The 26,823-nt window shown below is 43.2% G+C and overlaps 1 protein-coding gene across 9 annotated transcripts in view; it reads left to right on the top strand.

Annotated features, from left to right (window-relative positions):
• SCML4 (Scm polycomb group protein like 4) overlaps positions 1-26,823 on the top strand; it is a 148,492-nt gene that overhangs the window by 20,023 nt on the left and 101,646 nt on the right. For 2 of the 9 annotated variants that reach the window (XM_054489980.2, XM_054489984.2), the window contains exons 1-2: positions 1,346-1,819; positions 24,986-25,107. In XM_054489980.2, the coding sequence (XP_054345955.1) occupies positions 25,042-25,107 (66 nt within the window). In that variant the 5' untranslated portion in view covers positions 1,346-1,819; positions 24,986-25,041. Of the gene's footprint in view, positions 1-1,345; positions 1,820-3,456; positions 3,511-3,558; positions 3,648-24,985; positions 25,108-26,823 lie in introns of those variants that run through there. The other 7 variants (XM_054489983.2, XM_054489981.2, XM_054489979.2 and 4 more) reach the window with 6 other exon arrangements.

Genomic DNA, 26,823 nt, shown 5'->3' with positions numbered 1-26,823 from the left:
AATTTTTATTTATTTATTTATTTATTTTTTTGAGATGGAGTCTCGCTCTGTCGCCCAGGCTGGAGTGCAGTGGTGCAATCTCGGCTCACTGCGAGCTCCGCCTCCTGGGTTCACGCCATTCTTCCTCCTCAGCCTCCTGAGTAGCTGGGACTACAGGCGCCCGCCACCACGCCTAGCTAATTTTTTGTATTTTTAGTAGAGATGGGGTTTCACCATTCACAGGATGGTCTCGATCTCCTGACCTCGTGATCCGCCCACCTCGGCCTCCCAAAGTGCTGGGATTACAGGCATGAGCCACCGCACCTGGCCCATCCATCTTATTTTCTTTTCTTCTCCTCTTCCTCCTTCTTCTTTAGTGAAATCAACTTATATGAAATGAAAATGCAAACTACCAAACCTGCCTTTTCCCATACAAAACAACAAAATTTGATGATTAAATGAACTAAAGTAGTGAATTTCTTCTTGCTCAATTAATTACAAGTCTTTGACTTAAAACAATTTTTTATATTTTCCTAATAAATTTCAGAGGAGAGATTTCTTATGTACTTCTAATGTGACTCTACACATATATTCAGAGAAACCTCAAGTTGTCAATTGCAGCTTTTTTCACCCTCAGTAACTGGCCAGGTTGTGGCCTAAGCCTTAGTTAGCCCTGGCTGATATTTAGTCCTGGCTAAATTTGTTTGCTGCTCATCCCTAGGAGTAAGCCACATGTTTGTAGAATGGATGTTTCATCTTTTAGGAAATACCTGTGAATATGCCAATATCCCAGAGTGGATGAAATGGGCAATGGGGAGCCCTGCTCCACTTTACAAAAAGAAAGGAAAAGAAAAGGTCCCTTCGCCGATATATATTGATTTCCTGCAGAAAATGCAATGGGGCATGGGAATGAATAGTCACTCTTGCCCTGTTTCTATCCTGTGCAGGTCCCACCACATTGAGGTGAGTAGAGATGCTTACACACGCACACATACAGGTCTGGAGCCAAAGTCAGGGCCAGCTTTAATGAACTGTACATATATGTTGTGGGCAGCCGCTGATTTAATATGTACAACCATGGTGTGTGCACACACCTGGATAGGCACACTGCTCTGGGAATCACACAGTCTCTCCTGAACAATGATGCTGTTGTAATATTTCTTTTTGTTTTATTTGTCCAAAGTCAAACATTCACTCTGTCAGATCAACAGTGTCTTATAAGCCTGGTGTTGGCCCACACTGCTGCAGGATTGGGACAAAGAGATGATGTTACAGTCTGGTTTCTATGGCAACAGAGGAGGGGTAATGAAAACTGAAATGTTGGAAACACCCATTCTAACCATTGTGACATAATTCAGGTTATTACAAGGACGTAACTACCAAAGAAGCAGAAGTGCCATTACCTTGCAGCTCATGTCGACAAAAAGCTACACTGCACGTTTCTCTTAGGCTGCTAAGAGGAAGGAAACACGAAACACACACACACACACACACACACACACACAGGCCTCGTTTTCTGCATGTAAAATGTGTGTGTTCTTTAAAAGCCAGTGGTTGGCTGGTTTTCCGGACATGATGTGGTTGAAGCTGTCATCGTAATGGAAATTCATTGCTGTAGCTATGGTAAATCGAGTTTTCTGCCTGTGCTGAATGCATTAGTCTAATGAGATGTTTGCAGCTGGAGTGCAGGGCTGCTGGAGACTAACTGTGAGCTACTAACACGGGTGGAAGATAGCTTTTGCAATACTCGGTTTGCATGTGCTGAAAGTCATCTGTCTTCTGAGTCAACACTCCCGACCTGGTAAACAACCTGCTCAGGGCTCTGGTGAACAAGCTGTAGGTAAGGGAGATGCACAATTGGAGGCGTGCCGTTGACACGGGATCTTTCTCTTGTAACTGTCAGCATGACAGTTACCTGTTTTAGTTTTTTCTGGGTTGCATGCCTACCTCTATGGCAATGCACAAGAATGTCCTGCACTAAAACCACTGAGTCCAGTAGGTAAACTTTAGTTCCTCATATGCAAAGTACAGCATTTAATTTATTAACCAGATCTCAGAGGGGAAAATGTAACATTGAATTATATAGTTTATAAATTTGGGCTATATACATGTTCATTACTCTTTAACTCTGCATTTAAATACCTAGAAAGTTATTTTTTTCCAAATGTGAACTCAAGTAACCAGTTAGTTATTTTTTTCCCTTCACGATAATTTTGCTTTGTTTTGCTTTTTAATTTAAAAAAAAATTGTAGTATGTCTTGGGATAAAAATATTTACCTAAAATTTGGTTGTTAAAATTGGTATGTTATGAACATGTAAAAGTGTTTTTTTTTTTTTAAATTTGATTTTATTTCAAATATCCCAGGTAGAATATTTCACATGTCTTTGTGCTGGTTTTTCCTAATTTATGAGGCATAAATAAGAATAATATTTATTGCTAGTTTCTGGTTTTAATTCGTTTTTGGGAAAAAAAACTGGTGACTATGGAGTATTAGCGGCAGTTTTCCCAAGCTCAAAATCACCTCCTTCCCAGGTGGAGCACTGTGATTTGAACCAGCTCCCACGTGCTCCTTCCAAAGCATGAGGGGTCCTCTCCAGGTTGCTTGCTGACTGGACAGGAGCAGTGGATGAGGCCAGGGTGCAGGCTGCTGAGCTCTTTTGCTGAGTTGAGGTGCTTGAGTCAAAGTTCTTTCCACTATCTGTGATCGTGAATGAGAGGTGTCTCCTCGTGTTGTCTCTAGATTCCATGACGGTACTCATGAGGGTTAGACAATCGGTGGCTTTCTGAGAAAGTGGTTTTTTACTGATCTCAGACACTACAGTACTTGAGAAAGTAATCCAGGCACTTCAGAATCGGGGTGTTTGTTGTATGCTGTTTTTCTTTCTTTTCAACCAGAGGAACCATTTTTGAAGAATGAGGGACATAGCTGCCTTTTTTCTCCACTTTTTTTTTTTTTTAAAGCAAAATAGAATATCTGGAGTGAAAGCATAAAAATGTAAAAATAACTACAAAGGAATTCTTAGTTGTGTTAAACTATCTGGGGGGTATAATATTGGTGTGGAGCATTTTTTGTGTTGCTTGGTAGAACTAGTCTGAAAAAATGAGGGGCTGTTTGAGCAACAGCAGCTGGGTAAAGATTACCTAGAAAATCGGTACTGCGTGATCGTCTAAACTCAAAAGGTTAACGTAGAATCTTCAGTTTTAGGGAAATTGGTGGCTTCACAAACTATAACTTTTAAACAGGCTTTTTGACAGAATTTTTTAAAAATATGAATGTGTTTTCTTTAGCTCTTTAAATTGTGTATGCAGATGAGCTCTGAAATATTTTGGTAAATTCATCAGTTTGCTTCATTTGTGGAATTATAACAAAAGTGCAAATCCCACAAAAATCCAGTTCTCTCATGTTTAACATGTTTACATTTCTTCCCTGTGCCCCCAAAATTACTTTTATTTTGCCGCAAAAAAAAAAAAAAAAGAAAAGAGTAAATGAACAGTAATAGAAAGACAAGAAAACAATAAGCGAAACAAGAGTAAGTTGCTTTTCATCATTTCTTTGCTTTTGGTGGTGTGTTTTCGAGGCGAGGGAAACCAGCAGAAGCAGTTTCACTTTCTGGTTCTCGACTCCTGGGGGCGAGGGTGAAAGGCTGTCTCCTCTAGCAAGCAGCAGGTAAGCTAAGCAGCTCAGCCCACAGAAAACAAGCCAGACCCAAATACTGTCACTTGCTGCAAGAACTTTTATAATGAGAGTTCAAAACAATATTGACTTTAAAAAAATACTCAGTAACATTTTCCTATTAAAAAATTCAAGCACTACCCCAAAGTACAAAGATAGACTTTTTTAATTTTTAAAATTTGAAATGATGAGAAAATCATCTCTGCTGTTTATGTATTTTTAATCTCAATTTTGGATCTCAAATACTTCACTTCAATACGTTTAAGGAAACATAACTGAAGTTCTCTGAAATCATAACAAGGAATGCTCGGAGAGGAATAACCTTTCTGGGAGTCTGGGGGCTTAAATGTTAGAGTGCTTCGTAGGTCTGTTTACAATTTTGTGTCACACATGTGTCCACGCATCCTTTATGACACGCACCTTAAAGAACTTTTGGTCCAGGCAGAGGTGGTGGCTGGAGCTTGAAAGGCACTCACAGGGGCCCTGTTAGGGATCTGCAGGACAATTTTCCTCCCCAAGTCCCTGCCCTTGGAAATCTCAATATCACATGGGTAGATGCCAGGGAGCCGGGATGTGCCCATCCCACTCCACAAGTCCTGAAGAGCATGGCAGGCGACGCAACCCCTCATTGGGCTGGGAGCCTTAGGATACCAAGCGTCTCCAGTGTCATTCTTCCCCTGAGCCCTCAGATTTTATTTGGGGATGGAATGGGAAAGAAGGGAAAGGAGATGAGAAAAGACCCTCTTTTAATCTGATTATCATGGAGCATAAAATTTTGTCTAACATTTTGCGGATGAAGTTTGTGAAAGCAGCTGCCTTTGGTGTGATCACACAAGCTTGTTTCTTTTGGTGGGCAAATTCGATGTTTCTAAGAAGGAACTTTTAAAAAATGCCTCCCTGGACATCTTAATTCTGCAATCTCTTAAAAAGCTAGTTTTAGATTTACACATTTTTTAATGTTTTCATTGCCTTCAAAAGCAGACAGGTGAGGAGAGAAGAGGGGGATTGAAAATAGCCCCTGGGAGAGACATTAAACGGCTTGGTACAGCTATAATATAACAGAAGCCACCAGGGTATCTAGCAAATTACTCTAAATTTTAATTAATGAGTCACAAAAGCCACACCACAAGCTTTAAAAATTACCCTTTTATCAATAAGGTGATAATTAACTTTCTCTGGAATTAGCAGTTCTCTCAGCCCCGGGGCAGTACACAGCATAGTAAGTTCTCTGGAATGCTGCCAATTTTTAACAATTGGTCTTTTGGCAAACCTACTGGATTTTAATTCAAACATCTATTGTGACATTTTCCAACATGGTCCACAGACCATTAGGATCACCTAAATCATGGTAAAATTTCTGAGGTCAAAAGAGCAGCTTGGAATGTTTGAATTGCATTTGAATATGTCACTTTCTCTTTCTTCTTTTTTTCTTTTCTACCTTTCCCCACCCCAAACTTCTGCATTTGCAAGAGCGCAGTACTCCAGTCTGCTGTAAATCTCTACTAGAGTCTCTGCTGTAAATCGCTGTGGGGAACCCTGCATTTGTTGATACGCCCATACCAAGTCCGAATGCCTTGGCTGCCAGCCCGTGGGTTCTAAGCGTTTTTCATTGTTGTTGCAGTCGTCTTGGTTTCAATTCTGGCAAAGGCTCACTCCTTCATGTTTTTGCAAACTCTCACCCATGGTTTGTCAAATGCTGATCTTTAGATTGAGACTTGAAGAGGTGCTTTGGGCAAGAGGGCCATTTTGGACATGCTTACAGAGGCTTGGAATTTAGCTTCTTCTGATCTGCATATATTAATGTCTGAAGAGGCACAGACAGGAGCATTCAGCATTGCAGAGCAGCCTGCCCCACAACAGCCCTTCTCAGACACGCACACGCACACACACACACACACACCTCCCAGTGCTGCTGGTCACTGGTGGGTGGCATTCAGGGACAGCCTCAGGAGGGACACTGCTATTTGGGTATAGCATCTGGAGGGCAAGTGGTGATGGATGCAGATCATCCCTTCAAAAGTCAGCCTCCTCTCTTCCATCTGGATCTTTCAAATGTTAGCATTGCTGGGCTCCTGCTTCTCTCAGCCAAGAGATGTGGCCAGGGCTGGATACCGGTGACAAGGCTTCCTGCTGGGTTAAGCAGGCAGTTCTAACACAGACAAGAACATCCCTGCCTTCAGGCGGATGGGGTGGAGACCAGCAGCAAGCTGCAATTGTGCATTCGGGAATAAATCAGCACTTAGCAATCAGGAGAAGCCCTTTGCTGCCGCGGAGGAGATGAAACACCTCTTACTTCTCGGGATGATTATTTCTTGGGCTACTATTTTAGGACAGAAAGGAATTTATTACCCAGTGGCAGTTCTCACTTTGTATTAAGCTGAAAAGTCATTCCACTCAGTCCATTTGACACTCTGAAGTAATGGGAGTAGATGTTGATATCCACACTGCATATTTCCAGGGGTGACTATTACTATACCAGTTTTACTAGTTGTGTTTTAGTCCAGTGATAAGAAACCATATAAACTCCTCTTACTCTGCCACTAACTTAGACACATGCTAGCTAAATTTTCATTTGTGGGGAGGCAGATGTGCTTTTTTTTTTTTTTTTTTGGCAGTTGCATTTTTTGATTAGATAAATGCAACCCACCATTGCTGATTTTCAAGAATGATTGCACATTCCTGCAGCCAGGCTGTCTTAGCCTTTTGAGAAATTGGCTGGGCTGAGGAGGTCTCACTTTCTCCAGAAAACATACAAGACAGAAGCAGAGGAGTGGAGCAGGCTGTTATGAGAAAATTAGTATGCCAGGAAAAAATAGTGTCAACACTGTGCTTTGAAAGGTGGTGATGTTGTCTGCTTAGCCCCACGATGGTGACTCAACTTTGGGGAGCTGAATATTTGGTAACCAAAGCCCTTGCCCTTTTCCTCTCCCTGTGCTGATCATTATAGAGAAGCCCTCATTGTTTCAAAGCAGAAACATATGGCCTGAAAGTAATCCTAAAGACATGTGCAGGCTCCCATAAAGATGAGTACTCAACTTGGGAACAAGTGCTGAGCTGGGCAAAGCAAAGAATTGCCTTGGCTGGGTCTAAATTCAGCCAGGGGAAAGTGGTATGGAGCAAAGAGGCAGTGGGATAAAACAAAGAGAACGGAGCCTGTTCCTTCTCCCTTCCAACCGAACACTAGACCTTCACTCTCTCTCGTACCCCTGGTGCAGTTCAGAAAGGATTCAGTAATAGCTATGAGTACCATACAGCTGTCAGCTCATAGACCATAGGGGCCTTTTCTTTTGAATTGAAGAAAATATTTTCTCTTCTCCTGTCCTCTTTTGTCCACAGGTCATCCTGGGACATCATCGCTCTGATGAGAAAACCAGGGTTGAACACTAAGGAGTATGTATTTTCCTGGTGTCTAGAGCCAGGGCCTGCCCCTCTCACCAGGCCCATGAAACACTTGGAGCCGCCATGTCTAAGGCCCTGCCTTGGATGCAGCCTTCAAGTCGGCCAGGGGCTGGCCTCAGGATTTTAATCCTGTTTTGACAAGCAGTCTGCCTTGGTGAATGAGGAAAGGAAGAACCGAAGAGAAAAACACAAGGCGAAAGCCTATTCCAGGGCATTCATGCTTTTGGTTTTGGAGACAGGATTTGGAGGTCATGTAACTTAATTCCTTTGGGCCTAACCATTTCTGAGTGATTACAGGACTATAAGAATCATTCTCATTCTTTGTGGCCTTCCGAAGAAGAGGCTGACCTCTTTCCTTCACAGTTCTTTAGGATTTAGTGCCCTCATTATTGGGAAATTTTGGTGATGTCAAGGCTTTATCAAACAATTAGCTATTAAGACATGCTGTTGATTCCAAACAGAATAATCACAAATGTTGCACAATGCATTGGGTTTATTGATCAGTAACGAATTCCACTGTGGGAATAGATTTCTGTTATTTTTTCAGTCATGAGAAATCTGTGGTCATTTGTTGGATTCAAGCAAGATTTGGTTCATGCTGTTGCCACTGTGGCCTGTGCTGGGGGAGTTTGCCTTGAGACTTAGGAGTCAACCCAGCAGCAATCTGCACACTGCCCCTTGTATTGGGAATTTTCCCTTTCAGCTGCCAAAGGTGCCCGAGCATATTCGACTATATCACTTTTAAGACCTCATTTGCAAAAAAGCTTCAAGTGGAAAGCTGTAGATAGCTTTAAATTTTGGTATGCAAATTACAAAGCATAGAAACAGTGGGGGGAAAAAGCTGGTTCTAATGCTCGAAATCACCACCCACGGTGTGAAAATATAGCTCTTGTTTTGAGTGTCTTAACATAATTAATACTAGAGACTTAACATAAATAAAGAGGGCAAACGGCATGGTGGGGTTGTGTTGGTGCCTGATGTGGAAATGGTTAATTGGTCCCACAGTGAGAAACTGTACAACCGTGTGTTGCTTTAATGAGACCAGGTGAGCATAAGCTCTCTCCAGGGATATGAAGTTAGTACTCGATTTGGGAGGTGATATGTGTGAGAATGTGTGGGGGCCAATGATATGATGGTATAGAGGATTGGTTCTTTCTTTCTAGGGCCCTCTCTTTTAGTTAGAAGTCATTTGGCATGAACCCAGTAAAGAAGAATAAATCAATTAAAAGTGATCTGAGAGTAGAATAAGAAAAAAGTACATTCAGTGATTTTTTTTTTTCTTTTTTATTGAAATGAAGTCTTCCTCTGTCGCCCAGGCTGGAGTGCAGTGGTGCGATCTCAGCTCACTGCAGCCTCTGCCTCCCAGGTTCAAGAGACTCTCCTGCCTCAAGTAGAATCCCAAGTAGCTGGGATTACAGGCACCCGCCACCATGCCCAGCTAATTTTTGTATTTTTAGTAGAGACAGGGTTTCACCATGTTGGCCAGGCTGGTCTCGAGCTCCTGACATTAGGTGATCTGTCCACCTTGGCCTCCCAAAGTGCTGGGATTAAGGCGTGAGCCATTGCACCTGGCCTAGAAAAAGGTACATTCAGAAAGGTTTGTCTAATATGCATTTCCCTGGAAGCAGCCCAAATCTCTGTTCAGGTCAAATGCTGAGAAATTCAGTTTTTATTCATTGGCTTGGGACCACGGTAGTGTGAGATTAACTGGAAGTATAATTGTTTAGAAAACATATTTCTGGGCACAGGTTAGGTCATTGTTTTTATGACTATATTTGACATTTTCATGCCTGAAGAAAAAAAAAATTCCATTGGACCAAAGACCCAGCTGGTCTCTGTAAATTTTTAACAGCAGATAACACAGGTTACGGAACTTCCAGGACAAAGTTAAGCAAACCCAGGCCATGCTTTGGCAGAGATTTCCTGTATTCTGCGTGTGTACTTTGTGAATTGAACATCAGTTTCAGGGGTTTTCTTTCTCATCCCTGAGAGTGCAGATTTAAAACAGAGTAAGGAGAATTTATGCTGGAACCATGGTGCCACTGAAGTCCCAGACCATTTTCCAGCTAGCTCACTTCTCTGTGGAAAAGTTAAAATGACAACTAAAACAAAACGTTTGAGGGAAAAACATGTAACATTCAAGGAAAGAGTTAAAAGCAAACTGTACTCTGTAGAAGTGATCTCGAAGTGAAGCCTGGATTCTTAGACTGAATGGGTTTCAAGGCCTCTCTTCCAGATCAAGGCCCAAACTCCCTGCTAACGTCTCGGAAGGAGGCAGACAGCTTCCATTGTTAGGAAGCTCCAGTTGTTAGCAATTTCCTACCTTTCTTCCCCAGTAGCTTCTTCCTCCTCTGAGAGCCTACTTGTGTCTTCAGAGCTGCACAGAATCCATCTAAATGGAGTTGCATGGATTCCAACTCAGAAAAGCCATTTTCATGGCCACCAGTGTGACCTAGGGCAAGTATCATGGCATCCCCGAGCCTCCTCTCCTCCCTGGAGATGTTCTTCCTGTCAGTTCCCACTGCTGAATGGTTCAAAGGAAACAGTATGTGGAAAAGGGCTTTGTAAACCATAAATGCTATACGGATGATAATACACATTTGCATCAATTGAGCATTATGTGCTCAGGGATGTGGAGGGAAGCATGAAACATGGTTTATCTTACTTATCGTGTTTGATCCACACAGGAAGTCAATACAGGAGGGGCTATTTTTACTGCCAACATACAAATGGGAAAACTGAGGCTTATACATAACTAACTTATTGAGGACCACATGGCCCTAGGAGTCTGTGAGTCTTTCCTCCTTCGGTTTGAGCAGTGACTGGGGCATCCGTGTCTTTTCACCTGTGAGGGCTGAAGAGAAAGAGCTCTTTCATGCTGCAGTGCCAGCCTCTCCTGCTCTGCCTGGCAGGGCCACTCCAGGTCCAGCAGGTTCCAGAAAGGAAATGATTCCCTGGTGTTTCCACTTGGAAAGGCATTTTTGATCCTTAGAAAATTTCTTTTAAAGCAGTGAGCTCTTAGGCCTGTCAGACCCAACCCCCATTTTTATTGCTAATATATTCAAGCACCTGGTTTACAATTCTGAGGTGAAATTCCTGGATAATATGACTCACTCACACCCGTAATTTTTAAGAAAAATTAATATAATGTCATAACCGAAATATAAAGAAGAATGAGACAAAGTATTTGCTAATTACTTCCAATGCAGGAACCCGCCTCTGGGCAACAGAACGAAGTGATCAGGGGCTGACACCTGCCCCCAGAAGCTCAGGCTGGGCCACCCCTCCAATGCAGTCGAAGTCAGAGGAGTGGGATTGGTGACTCAGATAACCTGAGCTTCTGCGGGTGGTGTGATTTTCCAAAATGATACACAACTCTTGGAATTCTGAAGAAAATAAACAGTCTTCCTTTGATTTATGCACTAATGGCATTCCTGGAAAATAAAGCATAAAGTGTCTATTACAGCTGAGCAGAAATACACATCGCTTATTTGTAAAATAAGTTAGTCCCAGGTTCAGAAAAGCGGGGTATTTCTATATGGCAAGACAATGCTTTCATTGTGTGGGACTGCTCCATCCACTGAGGGACACCCAGCATCCCTGGTCTCTGCCCTGTAAGTGGCAGGAATGCCCACTCTGCCCCCAGCATTGTATCAGATACAACCATCACTGACACATTTCCAAAATGCCCCTCTGCAGAAGCTGTTACCATCACTGTTGAGCACCTGTGGATCAGAGCTGCCACTCATTTTACCTTCTGCTGTCTCCCCGAGCACTCTGATTAATTAAGGCTTCGAAAAAAGATGGTTCTGTTTTGCCGGTTTCCTATATGATCACTATGCAGAGCCCTCTCAAAGATCATGGTGGGAACTTTGGGGTGCCCTTAACATTCTAGGAAGATGCTTGCTAGTGAATTTCTTCTGAAAACTGTAGTTTTAAGCTAAATGAGAAGACCCTTTCTATCATGTGTCAGTCTCCTTCAGATTATGCATAGGTTTTCATCACATATATGGTATTTTAGAAAGCACCTTTGTACGGCCTGGCACGGTGGCTCACGCTTGTAATCCCAGCACTTTGGGAGGCCGAAGGAGGTGGATCACTTGAGGCCAAGAGTTCGAGACCAGCCTGGCCAATGTGGCGAACCCCCGTCTCTACTAAAAATACAAAAATTAGCCAGGTGTGGTGGCACACACCTGTAATCCCAGCTACTTGGGAGGCTGAGGCACAAGAATCGCTTGAACCTGGGAGGTGGAGGTTGCAGTGGGCCAAGATTGTGCCACTGCATTCCAGCCTGGGTGACAGAGTAAGATCCTGTCTTAAAAACAAATAAACAAACAAACAAAAAAAACACCTTTGTAAAATCCTCGCTATTCTGTAGGTTGACTTAAAATGATTAACACTACTGAGGGACTGTGATGTTGCAGACATCGTGGGTATCCACACAGCAGCCCAGAAACATCACCATTCCATGTCACAGACCAAAAGGCAGAGATTCAGTGAGCTTAAACTACTGTACCAAGATCACCTCTTAAGTGGTATAACTGGGTCTCAAATTCAGGTGTGTCTGACTCTAAAACTCACACCTTTTTTCCAGTCTGACCTGCCACTTGAATTAAGTGGCTCCACGGTGAACTTTTTTTTTTTTTTTTGAGACAGAGTCTCTCTCTGTTGCCCAGGCTGGAGTGCAGTGGCGAGATTGTGGCTCACTGCAAGCTCCGCCTCCCGGGTTCACGCCATTCTCCTGCCTCAGCCTCCCCAGTAGCTGGGACTACAGGCACCACCACCATGCCTGGCTAATTTTTTTGTATTTTTAGCAGAGATGGGGGGTTTCACCATGTTAGCCAGGATGGTCTCGATCTCCTGAACTTGTGATCCGCCCGTCTCGGCCTCCCAAAGTCCATGGTGAACTTTTTTATCCGTGCTGTTGAAACCCCATTCTGAGGACTTTCTCCTTGTTCAATACATAAGAACGAGGTAAGAGAATAAAGATGGCTACAAATTCTTCGACATTCCTTCCATGGAGATGTGGGGTCTAACTCCCCTCTCCTTGACTGGCATGTGTTGCTTGGCTCTTAGGATTGGTGGAAGTGACCTTCCAGGATGGATATATGGAGCCTTGCAGCTCTACTGGGTCTTTGGATGCTAGCTCTTGGAACCCTGAGTCACCATGGGCCTGCCCTGGGCACCACTGCCCCGAGGCTTCCATGCAGTGAGAAGCCAAAGGCACATGGAGAGGCTCTGTAGGAAGAGACACAGAGAGAAAGAGGCAGGAGACATGGAGGGATCAGACACATGGGTGAAGAACCCATCCTGGATGTGGACCACCAAGTCCCAGCCACCCTAGTTGCTGCCACACAGACCACAGACAAACTGCCCAGGCAAGCGTCTCTGAATTCCTAACTCACAAAATGGTGAGCTATGAGAAGCTACCAAGTTTGAACTTGTTTTTAATGCAGCGACTGATAACCGCAGCGTGTAATCATGGCATTCTTTCTGTTGTATTGTGCCTTATTTTTGATGCCTAAGAAAGAACGATCTTCCTCCTGAAAAAGTAGGCAAAGATTCACTATAAAATATAGTTGACCTCCATTTGGTAGAGATTGAAATGAGAGAGAGAAGTTTTGTTCCATGACCATTCTGTAAACCATTCCCCACCTCCACCTTCAAAATGTATCCAGTCACACCATCTGAAGTGTGTTTTCAGCAGGCACTGTTATTTTAATGTGTATTTAATTTTACAGTTATATATATATACACATATATATACATATATATGTATATATATATAATTTTTTTTGAGATGGAGTCTCACTCTGTCACCAAGGCTGGAGTGTAGTAGCACGATCTCAGCTCATTGCAGCCTCTGCCTCCCAGACTCAAGCCATCCTCCCACCTCAGCCTCCTGAGTAACTGGAATTACAGACGCCCACCACCACCCTGAGCTAATTTTTTGTATTTTTGGTAGAGACCGGGTTTCATCATGTTGCCAGGCTGGTCTCGAACTCCTGAATTCAAGCCATCCTCCTGCCTCCACCTTCCAAAGTGCTGGGATTGTAAGCATGAGCCACCGTGCCCAGCCTATATTTATATTTTTAACAATAAACATGTGATTTGAATTTATAAATGTGACATAAAGTTTCATTAAAATGTATTTATTTAAATAGGCCATTTAAAGATTTAGTAAATATTAGGAATGCAGGAGGTGTACTAGTTAGGGTTCTCCAGAGAAACAGAACCAATAGGGGGTGTGTGTGTGTGTCTGTGTGTGTCTGTGTGTAAAGAGCTCTACTATAAGGAGTTGGTCAAATGATTATGGAGGCCGAGAAGTCCCAAGATCTGTGATTGGAAGCTGGAGATGCAGGGGAGTCTATGGTATAGTTCAGTTCAAAAGCCAGCAGACATGAGACCCAAGAAGAGCTCATGTTTTAGTTTGAGTCTAAAGGCAGAAAAGAAAATGTCCCTGCTGGAAGGCAGTCAGACAGAGGGAGGTCCCTCTTACCCCATGGAGGGTCAGCCTTTTTGTTCTTTCCAGGCCTTTCAGGTCTTCGATGGATTGGGTGAAGACCCCCACGTTGTGGGTTGCCATCTGCTTTACTCAGTCCACCAATTCAAATGTTAATCTCTTCCAAAAACCCTCACAGAAACAATATTCTAAATAAACAATATTTAGAATAATGTTTAACCAAATACCTGGGCACCCACCGCCCAATCTAGTTGACACATAAAATTAAACATCAGAGGAGGTATCGGACATGGCAAATATTACAAAGGTGGCACCCCAGGTCTGAAGCTTGGTAAGCATTGCTTTGAGCCCTAGCCTGTCCCCGTCTCTGGTATGGAGGGTTTGGAGCTGAAACCCTGGTGGTATTGTTCAGTTCATCTATGGGGACTGTGATCCTCTGACTGTTTTCCATAATGTCTCCTGGGAAGGTTATCTTTCATTTTCAGAGCACCTTTTAGAGACTGTCCCTGGCGGTGACTAATTCTGGGGATGTTTGAGCCAGCCTTCAGAATTCCAGCTGCCCTCGTGGGAGAGGGAGTTTCCCGGCAATCCACCACTGGTGACTGTGTTTATTGTCAGTGCCTCAGCTGCCCATAGATCTGCAGTTAAGGCTCCCTGCTGGCTCCTACACAGGATCACATGTCACACAAACTTGGTCCTCTAGTGAGAGAACGTCTGCCCTGGAAGTCAAGATTGTTGGAAACCCTCTCACTATTTAGTGTTAAGTCTGGCTCAGTGGTGACGCAGCTGAAACTGCTCAACCGTTCAGATGGGATGGTTACAATATGACATCATAGACGCCATGACTGGTCCACGTCTCACAGCCATAAAGGAAGCTGGACGTTTTCATGTCCCCCTCTGGGTTCTGCTTGTTTAGATGATGCTGTTTGGCACCATCAATTTCACTTCCCCACTGCCCACTCTGCGAATCTGTGTCTAGGCTGCCCCCAGGAGCAGAAGAAAAAGTCTTTAGGTCAGCAGTTTTATCTCTGGCCTCTTTGACTGGAAATGTCATTGCAGAACAGAAAATCATTGAGGGGAACTTCAAGGGGATTGAAGAAGACACATTTTTTTCCCGTTTAGGCTGATGCCTTTTGATGGGGGCATTTGGGGCAGCCCTCAGTTTACACAAAGTGCTGCAAATCAGTATACCTGTTATTGCTCTCACTCTGTCTTCAGCTGTCTGAGACAGGGATGGAAGCACCCACTGCTTATAAAGACAAGATGTGGTAGGGATGGAAACACCCACTGCTTATAAAGACAAGATGTGGTAGGGCTGGAAACACCCACTGCTTATAAAGACAAGATGTGGTAGGGCTGGAGAGAGGAGTAGGGGTAGGCTGATTCAGAAAATAATATAAAATACACCAGGAACCGCAAAATGCAATCAAGAAAACAGGCAAGTTCACAAAAACAAGTTGTATTTATTTTGCCTATATATTAATAGGATGGAAACAGTGGTGATCTGGCTCCTGTGTTAAAGAAGAAAATGTTTTTATAGTGCTGTATCAGTTTGCTAGGGCTGCCATAACAAAATCCTGCAGACTGGGTGGCTTACACAGAAGAAATTTATTTTCTAACAGTTCTGAAAGCTAGAAGTCCAAGATCAAGGTGCCAGTGGCTCTTGTTTCTCTGAGGCCTCTCTCCTTGCCTTGCACGTGGCTGCCTTCTCACTGTCCTCATGCGGCCTTTCCTCGTTATGCTTCCACTCCTGATGTCTCTTACTTATGAAGACACCAGCCCTATTGGATTAGGGCCCCATCCTTATTATAATACCTCGTTTAGGCCCTTCTCACTGTCCTCATGCGGCCTTTCCTCGTTATGCTTCCACTCCTGATGTCTCTTACTTATAAAGACACCAGCCCTATTGGATTAGGGCCCCATCCTTATTATAATACCTCGTTTAGGCTTAAGTATCTCTTTAAAAGCTCTATCTCCAGGCAGGGAGTGGTGGTTCACATGTGTAATCTCAGCACTTCGGGAGGATGAGGTGGGATGATTGCTTGAGCCCCGGAGTAGACCAGCCTGGGAAACATAGTGAGACTCCCATCTCTATAAAAAGATAAAATAGCCTATCTCCAATTACATTTCACATTGGGAGTTACGACTTCAGTATATGATTTTTGGGGTTGGGGGGAACAATTCAATTTATAACAGTGTTTATTTTAAGATTTCATCTGACAGTTTAATCTATTTCCCTATAAGCGATCAATGGTAAATGTGTTTCATAATGGCCTATTATTACTTACCAAACACCTACAATTTCTTTAAATTTTAGGCCACTCACATTCCTGCTGCACTCACTCCAGTAGCCAAGGGACTTCAGGAAGGTTTCAACTCTACCCCAGGGCAGAGGAGATGATCTGATGTCTCCAGATCCCTTTTAAAGAAGAACTGGAATCTCCACCTATCTCTTCCTTTCTGGCTCCCACTGAACGCCCCTCTCTGCCTTTTGCCTGCCCACAGTGGTGCAAGTTCACAAAGTATATCCCAAGCGATGAGAGGAGGCACCAGCAAACAAACCTGCCTAGGACCAGTGATTTTCCTGGGGCTTTGCTGGTGGCATTCTCTATCCACATGTCACTTGATGCCTCTTGACTGAAGATTTCCAGGTGATTCTGGGCCCTACCCAGTATGGCAGGCAGTGTGGGGAGGGCCAGAGTGAGAAGAGTGAGCCTGGGCACCCTTGGAGTTGGACTTCTTACCTGATAGCCACAGACTCCTCTTCTTCACACCTCCCAAGATTGTGTGAGCCTCCAGGACAGAGGCTGATGCTCACAGTGGCCAGCACCAGGGCTCTTCTCTATCTGCCCACGAGCAGCCAGCCTCTCTCTGTTTGCTAACTGCCCTCTTCCCCTGACCACATGAGCACAGTGCCTGGCATAGAGAGACGCCCACAGGTTTTTCAGAGGGATCAATGAATGTAGAGAACACCAGGAAACACAAAATGCAATCAAGAAAAATAGGCAATCCTCCCACCTCTGTCTCCCAAAGTGCTGGGATTACAGATGTCAGTAGAGAGAGAGAGGGAGGTGAATAATTATGTGAGGGGTTAGGCACTTGAGGGCTTCCTCGACTAGCCTACCTGCGTCCTGGTTTTGAATTTCAACTGTTTTAATGGACATCTCCACCTACCTGTTCCACAGGTATCCTGAACTCAACGTTTCCAAAACTGGACTCATCATTGCTCCCTTCCCCATATCTTCCCCTTCTCCTTTATTCTGTCTTCATTGAAGGTATCACTGCTTCCCCAGCTATCCAAGATGACTGTTTTAGAATCCCAAACTCTCCTCACCCCATGGCTTCCAATTGGGAAACAGGTCCTGTTGGATGTTACTTTCAAAAAAATTTTCTGCATTCTGCCTTTAAACCATCCACCCCTTGGTGGCCCTTCCTCAGGCTCTCATTAGCACCCTTCACAAGGACCACCATGATGGCCTCCTGCCCTGCTTCTCTGCCTATATTTTCTCCTCCCTTTAACCCACTTCACACGTTGCACCAAGTTTATCTTTGTAAGATGCAGTTCTGATAGTCTTACTCCATTTGTATTGCTATGACAAAATACATCAGACTGGATAATTTATAAACAATAGAAATTGATTTCTCAAGGTTCTGAAGGCTGGGAAGTCTAAGACCAAGGTGCCAGCAGGACTGGTGGCTGAAAGGGCTGCTGTCTGCTTACAAGACAGTGCCTTGTTGCTGCATCCTCTAGAGGGGACAAATACAGTGTCCTCACATGGCAGAAGGGATGGAAGGGCAAGAGAGTGCTCCCTTCAACCTCAAGCGCTTTGATAAGGGCACTAAGGGATCTGCTCTCATGACTTTATCATCTCCCAGAAGCCACACCTCTAAATACTGTTGCATTGTGAGTTATGTTTCAACATGAATTTTGGAGGGGACCCTATCATTCAAACCATAGCACTGATCTACTTACTCTAGTGCTTGATAATCTCAGATAGATTCCATTGCTCACATTGATGGTTGCCAAATGTTTTGCTTGTGTTCTCTGTTAAATCATCCCAATACACATATATATTATTTATAATTACTTAATTATTAAAATATTCTTGAGTACACATCCCCAACATATGTATATTGATAGATTATATACATACTACATTAATGCATTATGCACATTATAAAACATATGCAAAAATAGAAATGAAAAAGGCCACATGAGCCTTTTGCCCTTCCCTGAACATTCTCAAAGCCTCTTTGTTTTTTCCATTTTCTCTTCCCGTGTCCTGGAGTTCTCTTTTCTCACTTCTCCATGTGATGAATTTCTGTATGTCCTTCAAGACAGCACTCTAGGCTGGGCATGGTGGTTCATGCCCAGCACTTTGGGAGGCTGCGGTGGGAGGATCGCTTGAGGCCAGGAGTTTGAGACCAGCCTGGGCAACATGGTGAGACCCCCATCTCTCCAGGAAAAAACAAAAACAAAAACAAAAACAAAAAACAAACCAGCACTCTTCACTTGACTCCTGGGACCCTGGCTCTCCACACAGACTGCCTTGGTGCCATCTTTATATATAGTGTTTAGAACCTTCACCTTCTCTTGCTGCATGATTTGATAATATCTTTCTGATGGGCAAGGAGGAAGACAGAAGGTTTTGGGGTGTATGTCATTGTGGTTGCCAAAAACAAGTTGTCATAGTAACATATCTTTCCTTCCTTGTGAAACATTCCAAAGAGGTTTTTTCCCCCTTTGGCTTTCCTCTGACTCTGGGGAAAATACATCCCATCCCCTGCAGAGGAGTGCAGAAGCAGGCAGTCAGACAGACACAAAGGGTGGGGAGTAATTGAGCGAGATGTGCAAAAGTCAACTCAATTCCGAATATCAAGCAATTAGGCTAATGTGATTTAGAACAACGTGATCAGTGAAGTTTGTGTTTATGCTCCCCTCAGACTGTAATTAATTCATGGAAGTGCTGTAGGTTGTTAAATTTTGTAAACGGATAATAGAACTGTTCTTTGAAATAAAAGCAGTGGCAACAACCTAGTCATTTTACAGTAGCGTGAATAGAAGATAATTACAGTTTGAGAGAACGTAGCCCCCTTTCCGTACAAGAACAGGAATGGATTGTCTTCGGCTGGGAGTCGCTGTGAGCACAAATTGCAAACAAAGTTTATGTGCTCCGCGGGGAAATGGCAGAGCATTTTCCCCAAATAGCCAAGGAGAGTGCTTAACTCACTTTTTAGATATTTCTACCAGTGTCCTACAGGGAATTGTGCTAATAAATATGACAATAACATTGTAATGGGACCAGAAAGGCTGACACAGCGTTTTGTTAATTTGTGTTCAGCATTTGCTGGGAGCTTTGTAACCCCTGAGCAATGAAACAGGAGCATATTGGTTGGACTGTAGGCATTTTAATTAGAGGTCCTGGGAATATCTCTGTGCTGTGGCAGCTGGATAAGACCTGGCCCCTCAAAGTTTACCCAAGGCGAGCCTCCCTCCTGGCCTTCAGCGGCCATTAAAAGGTCTTGCTAGAGGAAGGGACCTGGGGGAGGGAGTGCAAATTTCTAAGGGGAGGAGGAAGATGCCTGGTGGGCTGGCGTCCAACAGCAATTAGCTACTCAGCTGTCAGCGCCCAGAGCCCTTGCTTTAACAAAGTGGTGGCAAAGATTGACAGAAATGGCTTGACCCCATGATGGATCCCAAAGCATTTTGTAAAAGGGTCTTTTTACTCTTGCTACCTTTTCATCATCTGGCTTAAATACAATGCAACAATAAAGGCATCATAAATCAAAAGCTGTTAGCACACATGGCCCCTGCAATTCATGGGTATTAAGCCAAAAAAAAAAAAAAAAAGCTTAGGAACATTTCATCAAATTATTTTTCCAGTCCCTTAAGACTCATTTAAATTTCCCTCTTCTCCCTACCCTGGTGCTTTGCTGCCAGCTATTTCATGCACAGGAGCACCTGAGCCCAGGGTGGAGGGAGCCAACTCTGCCAGCGGGCAGGCGGTTCATTCTCATGGGGTGGGGCCCGAAGCTCTGCCCAGCTGCAGGCACCACATGGGCAAACAGCCAATAATCTAGAGAAACAGATGGCAGCTGCCCTTGGGTCAGTGATGCAGCTTTGAGAATGGCCATGTCCATCCACACTAAACCTCCATCCTCACCTCTTTCATCATGAGTCCTGGGGCTGGGGTGGGAGCTCCAGTGGGAGATGGCGGGATTATTTGGAGGTAAGGAGCCCAATGCCAGGCTGGGTTGGGGACTAAATACTCAAAGCCAGCCACTTCTATGATGGTCCAGTGCCAGCTTTGGAGGCCCAATGCTAAGTCCTAGAAGGCCCAGTGCAGAGTAGTGGGCCCACCAGAGGCCAGCATTAAGGGGCAGAATCCCCACTATGCTCTGGGTAGTGGCTGATAGATCTCACCATGTCAGTGGACAAGTAGAAACCGGTTGGTGGCGTTACTTATATTTGTTAGTGAGCCTGACACATAATTATTAAGCATCGATGATAGGCAGGGCACATGGAACAATTCACCCCGATGTGCAGAGACACAAAGTCAGATGAATGTCCAAAGGGCCAGAAGTGGGCTTCCTGCCCTTCAAGGATCACCTCCTCCAGGAAGCCTGTACAGGTTGCTATGAGGAACAGATGAGCATGTGCTGAACATTCTGAATATAATATGGATTGTCAGGCTGAGCCCTTGCTCGTTGTTTATTGGGAGCTGGGGGGGAATCTCTGTTTTGATTGTCCTTAAGTTGAGAAGGGACTCTTAAGTTGGAAGATTTCTGGACCCTTGTTGTGTGGGAAAAGTAGAAGGCAGTTGGCACAGGTGCCTCTGTGGCATCACCTGGCCCTGTGGTAAATCCTATCTTATTCAATGAGGAAAGAAGAGAAGAGAAGTGGTGTCTCCTTAGCCACTTCTCTGAGCTTGATGGGAATATATGGCTCAAGAACTCATAACCGTGGCCTCCATGACAATCTCTCGGCTCCCAGGCTCTGTGACTCCCCAGTCCATCCTGGCTCTCCTCAGAGGTAATGTCTGTCAAATTTCAATGCCATTGTTCTTATTATAATTAGGAATATTGTATTTCAGAACCAGGCTGGTTTCTCATCAGGCCTCATTACCAGTATTACAGCTGCTTTGTGCTCTTAGATCTGAGGGCCTATAAAACAGCTCACCACATATGTACAAATTTACGTCACTCTTCGCTGAGCTAAGTTGGAAAATTTATAGTTCTAAAAACACAGAGTCAAGTTGAAAATGTGGCTTTGGCTGAGTCTGGGCATAACTGGGGTTTTCAAGTGTAGTTTGACAGCTTTCATGTAACAGAAACATCAGGGCCCATAAAATCAGGCCAGTGTCAAGATTTCAGGTATATTAAGTATTTCAGCAGTGGCTGCCATTCTTCACTTTCATTTAAATGGGGGTATGAAAATGGAAGGACGTGATGCTTTCAAAAGGCCACAATCTCAGTCCTCCTCACAATTAGTGAAAATAAGCATGCTGCTAAAAAAGATGATATCTGATGTTTTCTCATTTATTCATTTAGACTTTGTTATCCCTGTATTTTAGGCACTGTCTTAGAATAAAAGATACGTAGGGTGTGATCCTAGCCCTCATGGAGCTGATGGTGTAGTAGAGGGGTTAGCAAACATTTTCTATAAAGGGCCAAATAGAGAACATTTCAGATTTGGGGGCCGTATGGTTTTGATGGCACCACCCTTGACAGCCACCCCATGCCTGCTCCACACCCCTAACTCTCCAGTACTCACTTCCTCCCTCAAGCCTACTGATCCCTCTTTTTGCTTCCTATAGCCATTTTTTCCTCACCTTAAGGTGAGGAATAGGTAGGAATGCCTCCAGCACAGGCTTATTGTGAGGATGAGCTGAGTTGACTGACTATGTAAAGCCCTCATTTGGGCTCTGGCTGCCACTTTATTTGTTTAGTTTTGAGACAGGGTCTCACTCTGTTGCTCAAGCTGGAGTACAGTGGTGCGAACACAGCTCATTGCAGCCTTGAGCTCCAGGCCTTGAGAGATCCTCCTGCCTCAGCCTCCCAAGTAGCTGGGACCACAGGGGCACACCATCATGCCTGGCTAATTTTTTAATTTTTATAGAGTCTCACTATGTTGCCCAGGCTGGTCTCAAACTCCCAGGCTCAAGCAATCCTTCCGCCTTGGCCTCCCAATTGTGCTGGGTTTACAGGTGTGAGACCAGCCCTGGCTGCCACACTTAATCCTTTCCAGAGATTTTAAAAAAGGGACAACTGGATAATATTCTTTGCTAGGAGAAGATGGTTTGGAGAACTAAGCCAATTTTAAAAATTAAATATGTGTGTGTGTGTATGTGTGTCTGTACATATATACACATAGGTATAAAATATCGTATTTTGATTCTGAAAATTAGATATACTTGGAATGCAAATTGCAACATATTGCAATTTGATTCTGGCCCACATTCTCTCCTGGCCCCTCCAGACTCTCCTTTGGGCACCCTGCATCTGAAAGGCTGAAATTAAAATTGAGACTGGAGCCCTGGATCCCATCTTGCCTTCCCATGGGCGCCTGGCCTTGGGGCCTGGCCTCCAGTAACTGCGGGCATCCTGCCAGGGCTTATTTTGTAGCAGACCTTTTTCTTTAATTATATTTTTGAGTTACACAAGTTGTGCACACACACACACACACGTTTCATGTTTAAAATGTAAATTAGTAAATTAGTACAGAATTCACAAAGCTGTGCTCTCCAACTAGCAGCCAGAGTGAGCCTTTTTAAATGAGTCAGATAATATTTCTGCTCAGCTCAGAAATGCCCAGTGACTCCACATCTTGCTCAGAAAAAGAGCCAATGCTCTTAAGTGGCCTGCAAGACACTCTATGCTCTGCCCCCACTTCTCTGCCACACCATTTCCTACCCTGCCTTCCCTCGGTCACCCTGCACCCAGTACCCTGGCCTCCTGACTGTCTTTGAACTGTCCACCACAGGACATTTGCACTTGCTGCTTTCTCTGCCTGGAATGTTCTTCACTCCCATATGCCCATAGCTTTAAGTTCCTTGAAGTCTCTGCTCAAATATACCTTAGTGAGACTGAGACCATCAATGTCAAATAACATGCTCACTGCCATCACGCTCTATCCCCCTTAATCTAATTTATTCTTGTAATATTTATCATCACCTGACTTGCTGCATATCATTTGGTTGTTTATTGTCTGTCTCTCACGAATATGAGTTCCATGAGAACGGTGACTTTTTGTTGTTGCTCATACTGTATCCTTAGTGCTCAGAACACTAGCACGTAGGAGGCACTTGAGAAATATTTGTTGAGTAAAGAAATGAATAGGCCGGGTGCAGTGGCTCATGCCTGTAATCTCAGCACTTTGGGAGGCCGAGGCGGGCAGATCATGAGGCTAGGAGATCGAGACCATCCTGGCTAACATGTTGAAACCCTGTCTCTACTAAAAATACAAACAACAACAACAACAACAAAAATTAGCCGGGTATGGTGGTGGGTGACTGTAATCCCAGCTACTCGGGAGACTGAGGCAGGAGAAACGCTTGAACCCGGGAGGCGGAGGTTGCGGTGAGCCGAGATCCAGCCTGGGCGACAGAGCAAGGCTCGGTCTCAGAAAAAAAAAAAAAAAAAAAAAAGAAATGAATAATGAAGACTGTAGTCAAAAGTCAGAATTTCTCTCTCCACCCTCCATGTGCTAACCCCCATTCCACATTTCTCAGTCATACACCCTGTCAGCAACATATCCTTCCAGGAACTTTGCATATGCAAGAATACCTAGAAGCTTCTGCTTCCAGTTAGGATGTAGAAGGATGTGAAAGACATTTGGACTTGGGAAAAACCTGGAGAAATTAAAACCATACTTTTCTATGAGACTAGTGAAAGTAATGGACACAAAAAAATCTTGATGGACTCTATTCTGGAGAGAAATGAGCTCTTCGTAGGATTAGCAGAGTTATAGGTTCCATACCTGGGGTGGGGGGTGGGTAGGCAGGCATAGGTGGATGGAGGACTGGAGTTTCGCCAAGGAGATGCCCTCTGAGCCATCTGGGAGGATGAATTTTATGTACCTAGCCAGAAAAGGGAGGTGGGGAAGGGATTACAGGAGTTGGGAATCGTGTGTATAAAGATAGTGCTGTCTGGAGAACAGTGAGAGAGTGACCTTGGTCTGCAATTGAAGAGTGGGCTTACCATAGACAGAGAATTTACAAGGAGAAATCAGTTGGGCTTTACATAACAGCATGTGCTACTAGAAGGGACTGGAAGCTGAAGGACCCTCTGGTTCAGTCAGAAGACATAAACCACATTGGCAATTGGAATAGGGAAGTTTTAACATAAAAAACTCTTAAAGTAGTAAATGCAGAGAGTAGTAACTACTCTGAAAGTTGAAAGAAAAGTAAATGATGAAGGAACTCAGAAACTGGAAAGAGGGGAGCCCCTGCAAGATTGAGATTCAGACTCCTGTCCGTGGACAGGGCAAGTTGACTGATATTGGGGAGCCCTTGCTCCTAAACCAAATAACTGTCCTCCTCTGTTTAACGCTGCCAGGACCCTTGCTTATTGATCTACTTGCCACCAAGTAGAAAAATACAACACTGGAAGAAGAAAAAGTCCTTTTTTCCTCTTCCAGACTTGCAATGTGTCTCCAATGCCCTCTATTGACAGGACCTAACATTAAGCCAACTGGCAAAGAAGTAATGTCTGTAGAATTGGGCCCCAGTATCACAGAGAGGGGAAAGAAAGATGGATTTATTGCTGAAAAGCAATAAATTCTTTTTTTTTTTTTTTTTTGGTTAAGATGTTTCTTAATTTATTTTATAAAATAAAAGTTGTACTACTTTACTTTTTTAAATGGCATAATAAGTTGGATTACCCTTATAAAAAACATAGAAGTTACACTGTTTTTAGATTTTCTAATCACATAATCTGTTGACATATTTATACCCCCCCAATCACATATACCTTAAAATATTATACTATATTATGATGTTGTGTTTTACTACTTCGTATTTGAGTGGAGACTTTGCCACCTCACTTTTAGAATAAACGTTTACAACTTATTTTCAACAACTTCTTCAGACTTGGTCAATAACTTAATATCAAACACACAAATACATTTGACATCACGTGTGCTTTGTGATATTTTGTGATAAAGAGAAAGGCAATTTACTAGAGAGCTATATGAAGCATTATAGGTTTTAAAAAATGATATATGATTTTTTTCTCCAAAACGATGTAGCTCTAGTCAGCAAGGACATGAGTTAAATTATGGGGAACTCTGAGGATTGTAGAAAAGATTTCCCCAAGAAGTTCAGTCTTGACTTATGCAGCTTTCTCCATATGAGTCTTCCTGTTTTTTTTATAGCATGATCAGGTATGTAGGTAACCATAAATCTGAGGAAGGGAGGATTACTCAATACATAATTATTAATCCTCTTATCCGTACCTTTGACTCTTACAGAATCCATTCCAATATATGGCCATGTGGCTCTTTGGAGCAATGTTCCATCATGTTCCATGCTGCTGACATCACACGGAGCACAGAAATCAATGTTAGCAGATAGCCAGCCCATACAAGATCGTGTAAGTAAAGTTTTAAAAGTTTTATCATGCAATACAGATACTTTTATGTAATAGCATAACTAATAATAAGGAAGTTGTAGCAAAACAGGTGAAGTTATATATACTCAGAGCTTTTAAAATGAGCATCTTGGTTTAAAAAATATACCCTTTGTTATTGCATGCTTAAAGCATATATTTGAGGTCACGGAATATTGCACATAATTTTTTTTCTGAAAAGAGCCACTTAGTAAATATTATAGGCTTTGTGAGTCAAATGCTCACTGTTACAATGAGTCAACTCTGCCCTATTACCTGAAAGCAGCAATAATCGTGTAGGTGTATGGCTATGTCCCACCAGAACTATTTACAAAAACAGGCAGCTGATGAGGGTTGACCTCTGGGTCATAGTTTGATAGCTTGTCAATTCTAGGCATATAAAATGACAGAATTGTGCATATCACTTTCTGTATATATATATATATTTTTTTAGTGTTTTATTTATTTTTTATTTTTTTTATTTTTTTTATTTTTTTCTTTTTATTATTATTATTATTATTATTACTATTATACTTTAGGCTCTATGGTACATGTGTGCAACGCGCAGGTAAGTTACATATGTATACATGTGCCATGCTGGTGCGCTGCACCCACCAACTCGTCATCTAGCATTAGGTATATCTCCCAATGCTATCCCTCCCCCCTCCCCCCACCCCATAACAGTCCACGAAGTGTGATGTTCCCCTTCCTGTGTCCATGTGTTCTCATTGTTCAATTCCCACCTATGAGTGAGAATATGCGGTGTTTGGTTTTTTGTTCTTGCGATAGTTTACTGAGAATGATGATTTCCAATTTCATCCATGTCCCTACAAAGGACATGAACTCATCATTTTTTATGGCTGCATAGTATTCCATGGTGTATATGTGCCACATTTTCTTAATCCAGTCTATCATTGTTGGACATTTGGGTTGGTTCCAAGTCTTTGCTATTGTGAATAATGCTGCAATAAACATACGTGTGCATGTGTCTTTATAGCAGCATGATTTATAGTCCTTTGGGTATATACCCAGTAATGGGATGGCTGGGTCGAATGGAATTTCTAGTTCTAGATCCCTGAGGAATCGCCACACTGACTTCCACAAGGGTTGAACTAGTTTACAGTCCCACCAACAGTGTAGAAGTGTTCCTATTTCTCCACATCCTCTCCAGCACCTGTTGTTTCCTGACTTTTTAATGATTGCCATTCTAACTGGTGTGAGATGGTATCTCATTGTGGTTTTGATTTGCATTTCTCTGATGGCCAGTGATGGTGAGCATTTTTTCATGTGTTTTTTGGTTGCATAAATGTCTTCTTTTGAGAAGTGTCTGTTCATGTCCTTCGCCCACTTTTTGATGGGGTTGTTTGTTTTCTTCTTGTAAATTTGTTGGAGTTCATTGTACATTCTGGATATTAGCCCTTTGTCAGATGAGTAGGTTGCGAAAAATTTCTCCCATTTTGTAGGTTGCCTGTTCACTCTGATGGTAGTTTCCTTTGCTGTGCAGAAGCTCGTTAGTTTAATTAGATCCCATTTGTCAATTTTGGCTTTTGTTGCCATTGCTTTTGGTGTTTTAGACATGAAGTCCTTGCCCATGCCTATGTCCTGAATGGTAATGCCTAGGTTTTCTTCTAGGGTTTTTATGGTTTTAGGTCGAACATTTAAGTCTTTAATCCATCTTGAATTGATTTTTGTATAAGGTGT

Source organism: Pongo pygmaeus, chromosome 5, assembly GCF_028885625.2.
Source record: "Pongo pygmaeus isolate AG05252 chromosome 5, NHGRI_mPonPyg2-v2.0_pri, whole genome shotgun sequence".
Lineage (NCBI taxonomy): Eukaryota > Metazoa > Chordata > Mammalia > Primates > Hominidae > Pongo > Pongo pygmaeus.
Note: the sequence above shows the minus strand (reverse complement) of the source record. Positions and strands in the feature narration are given on the sequence as shown.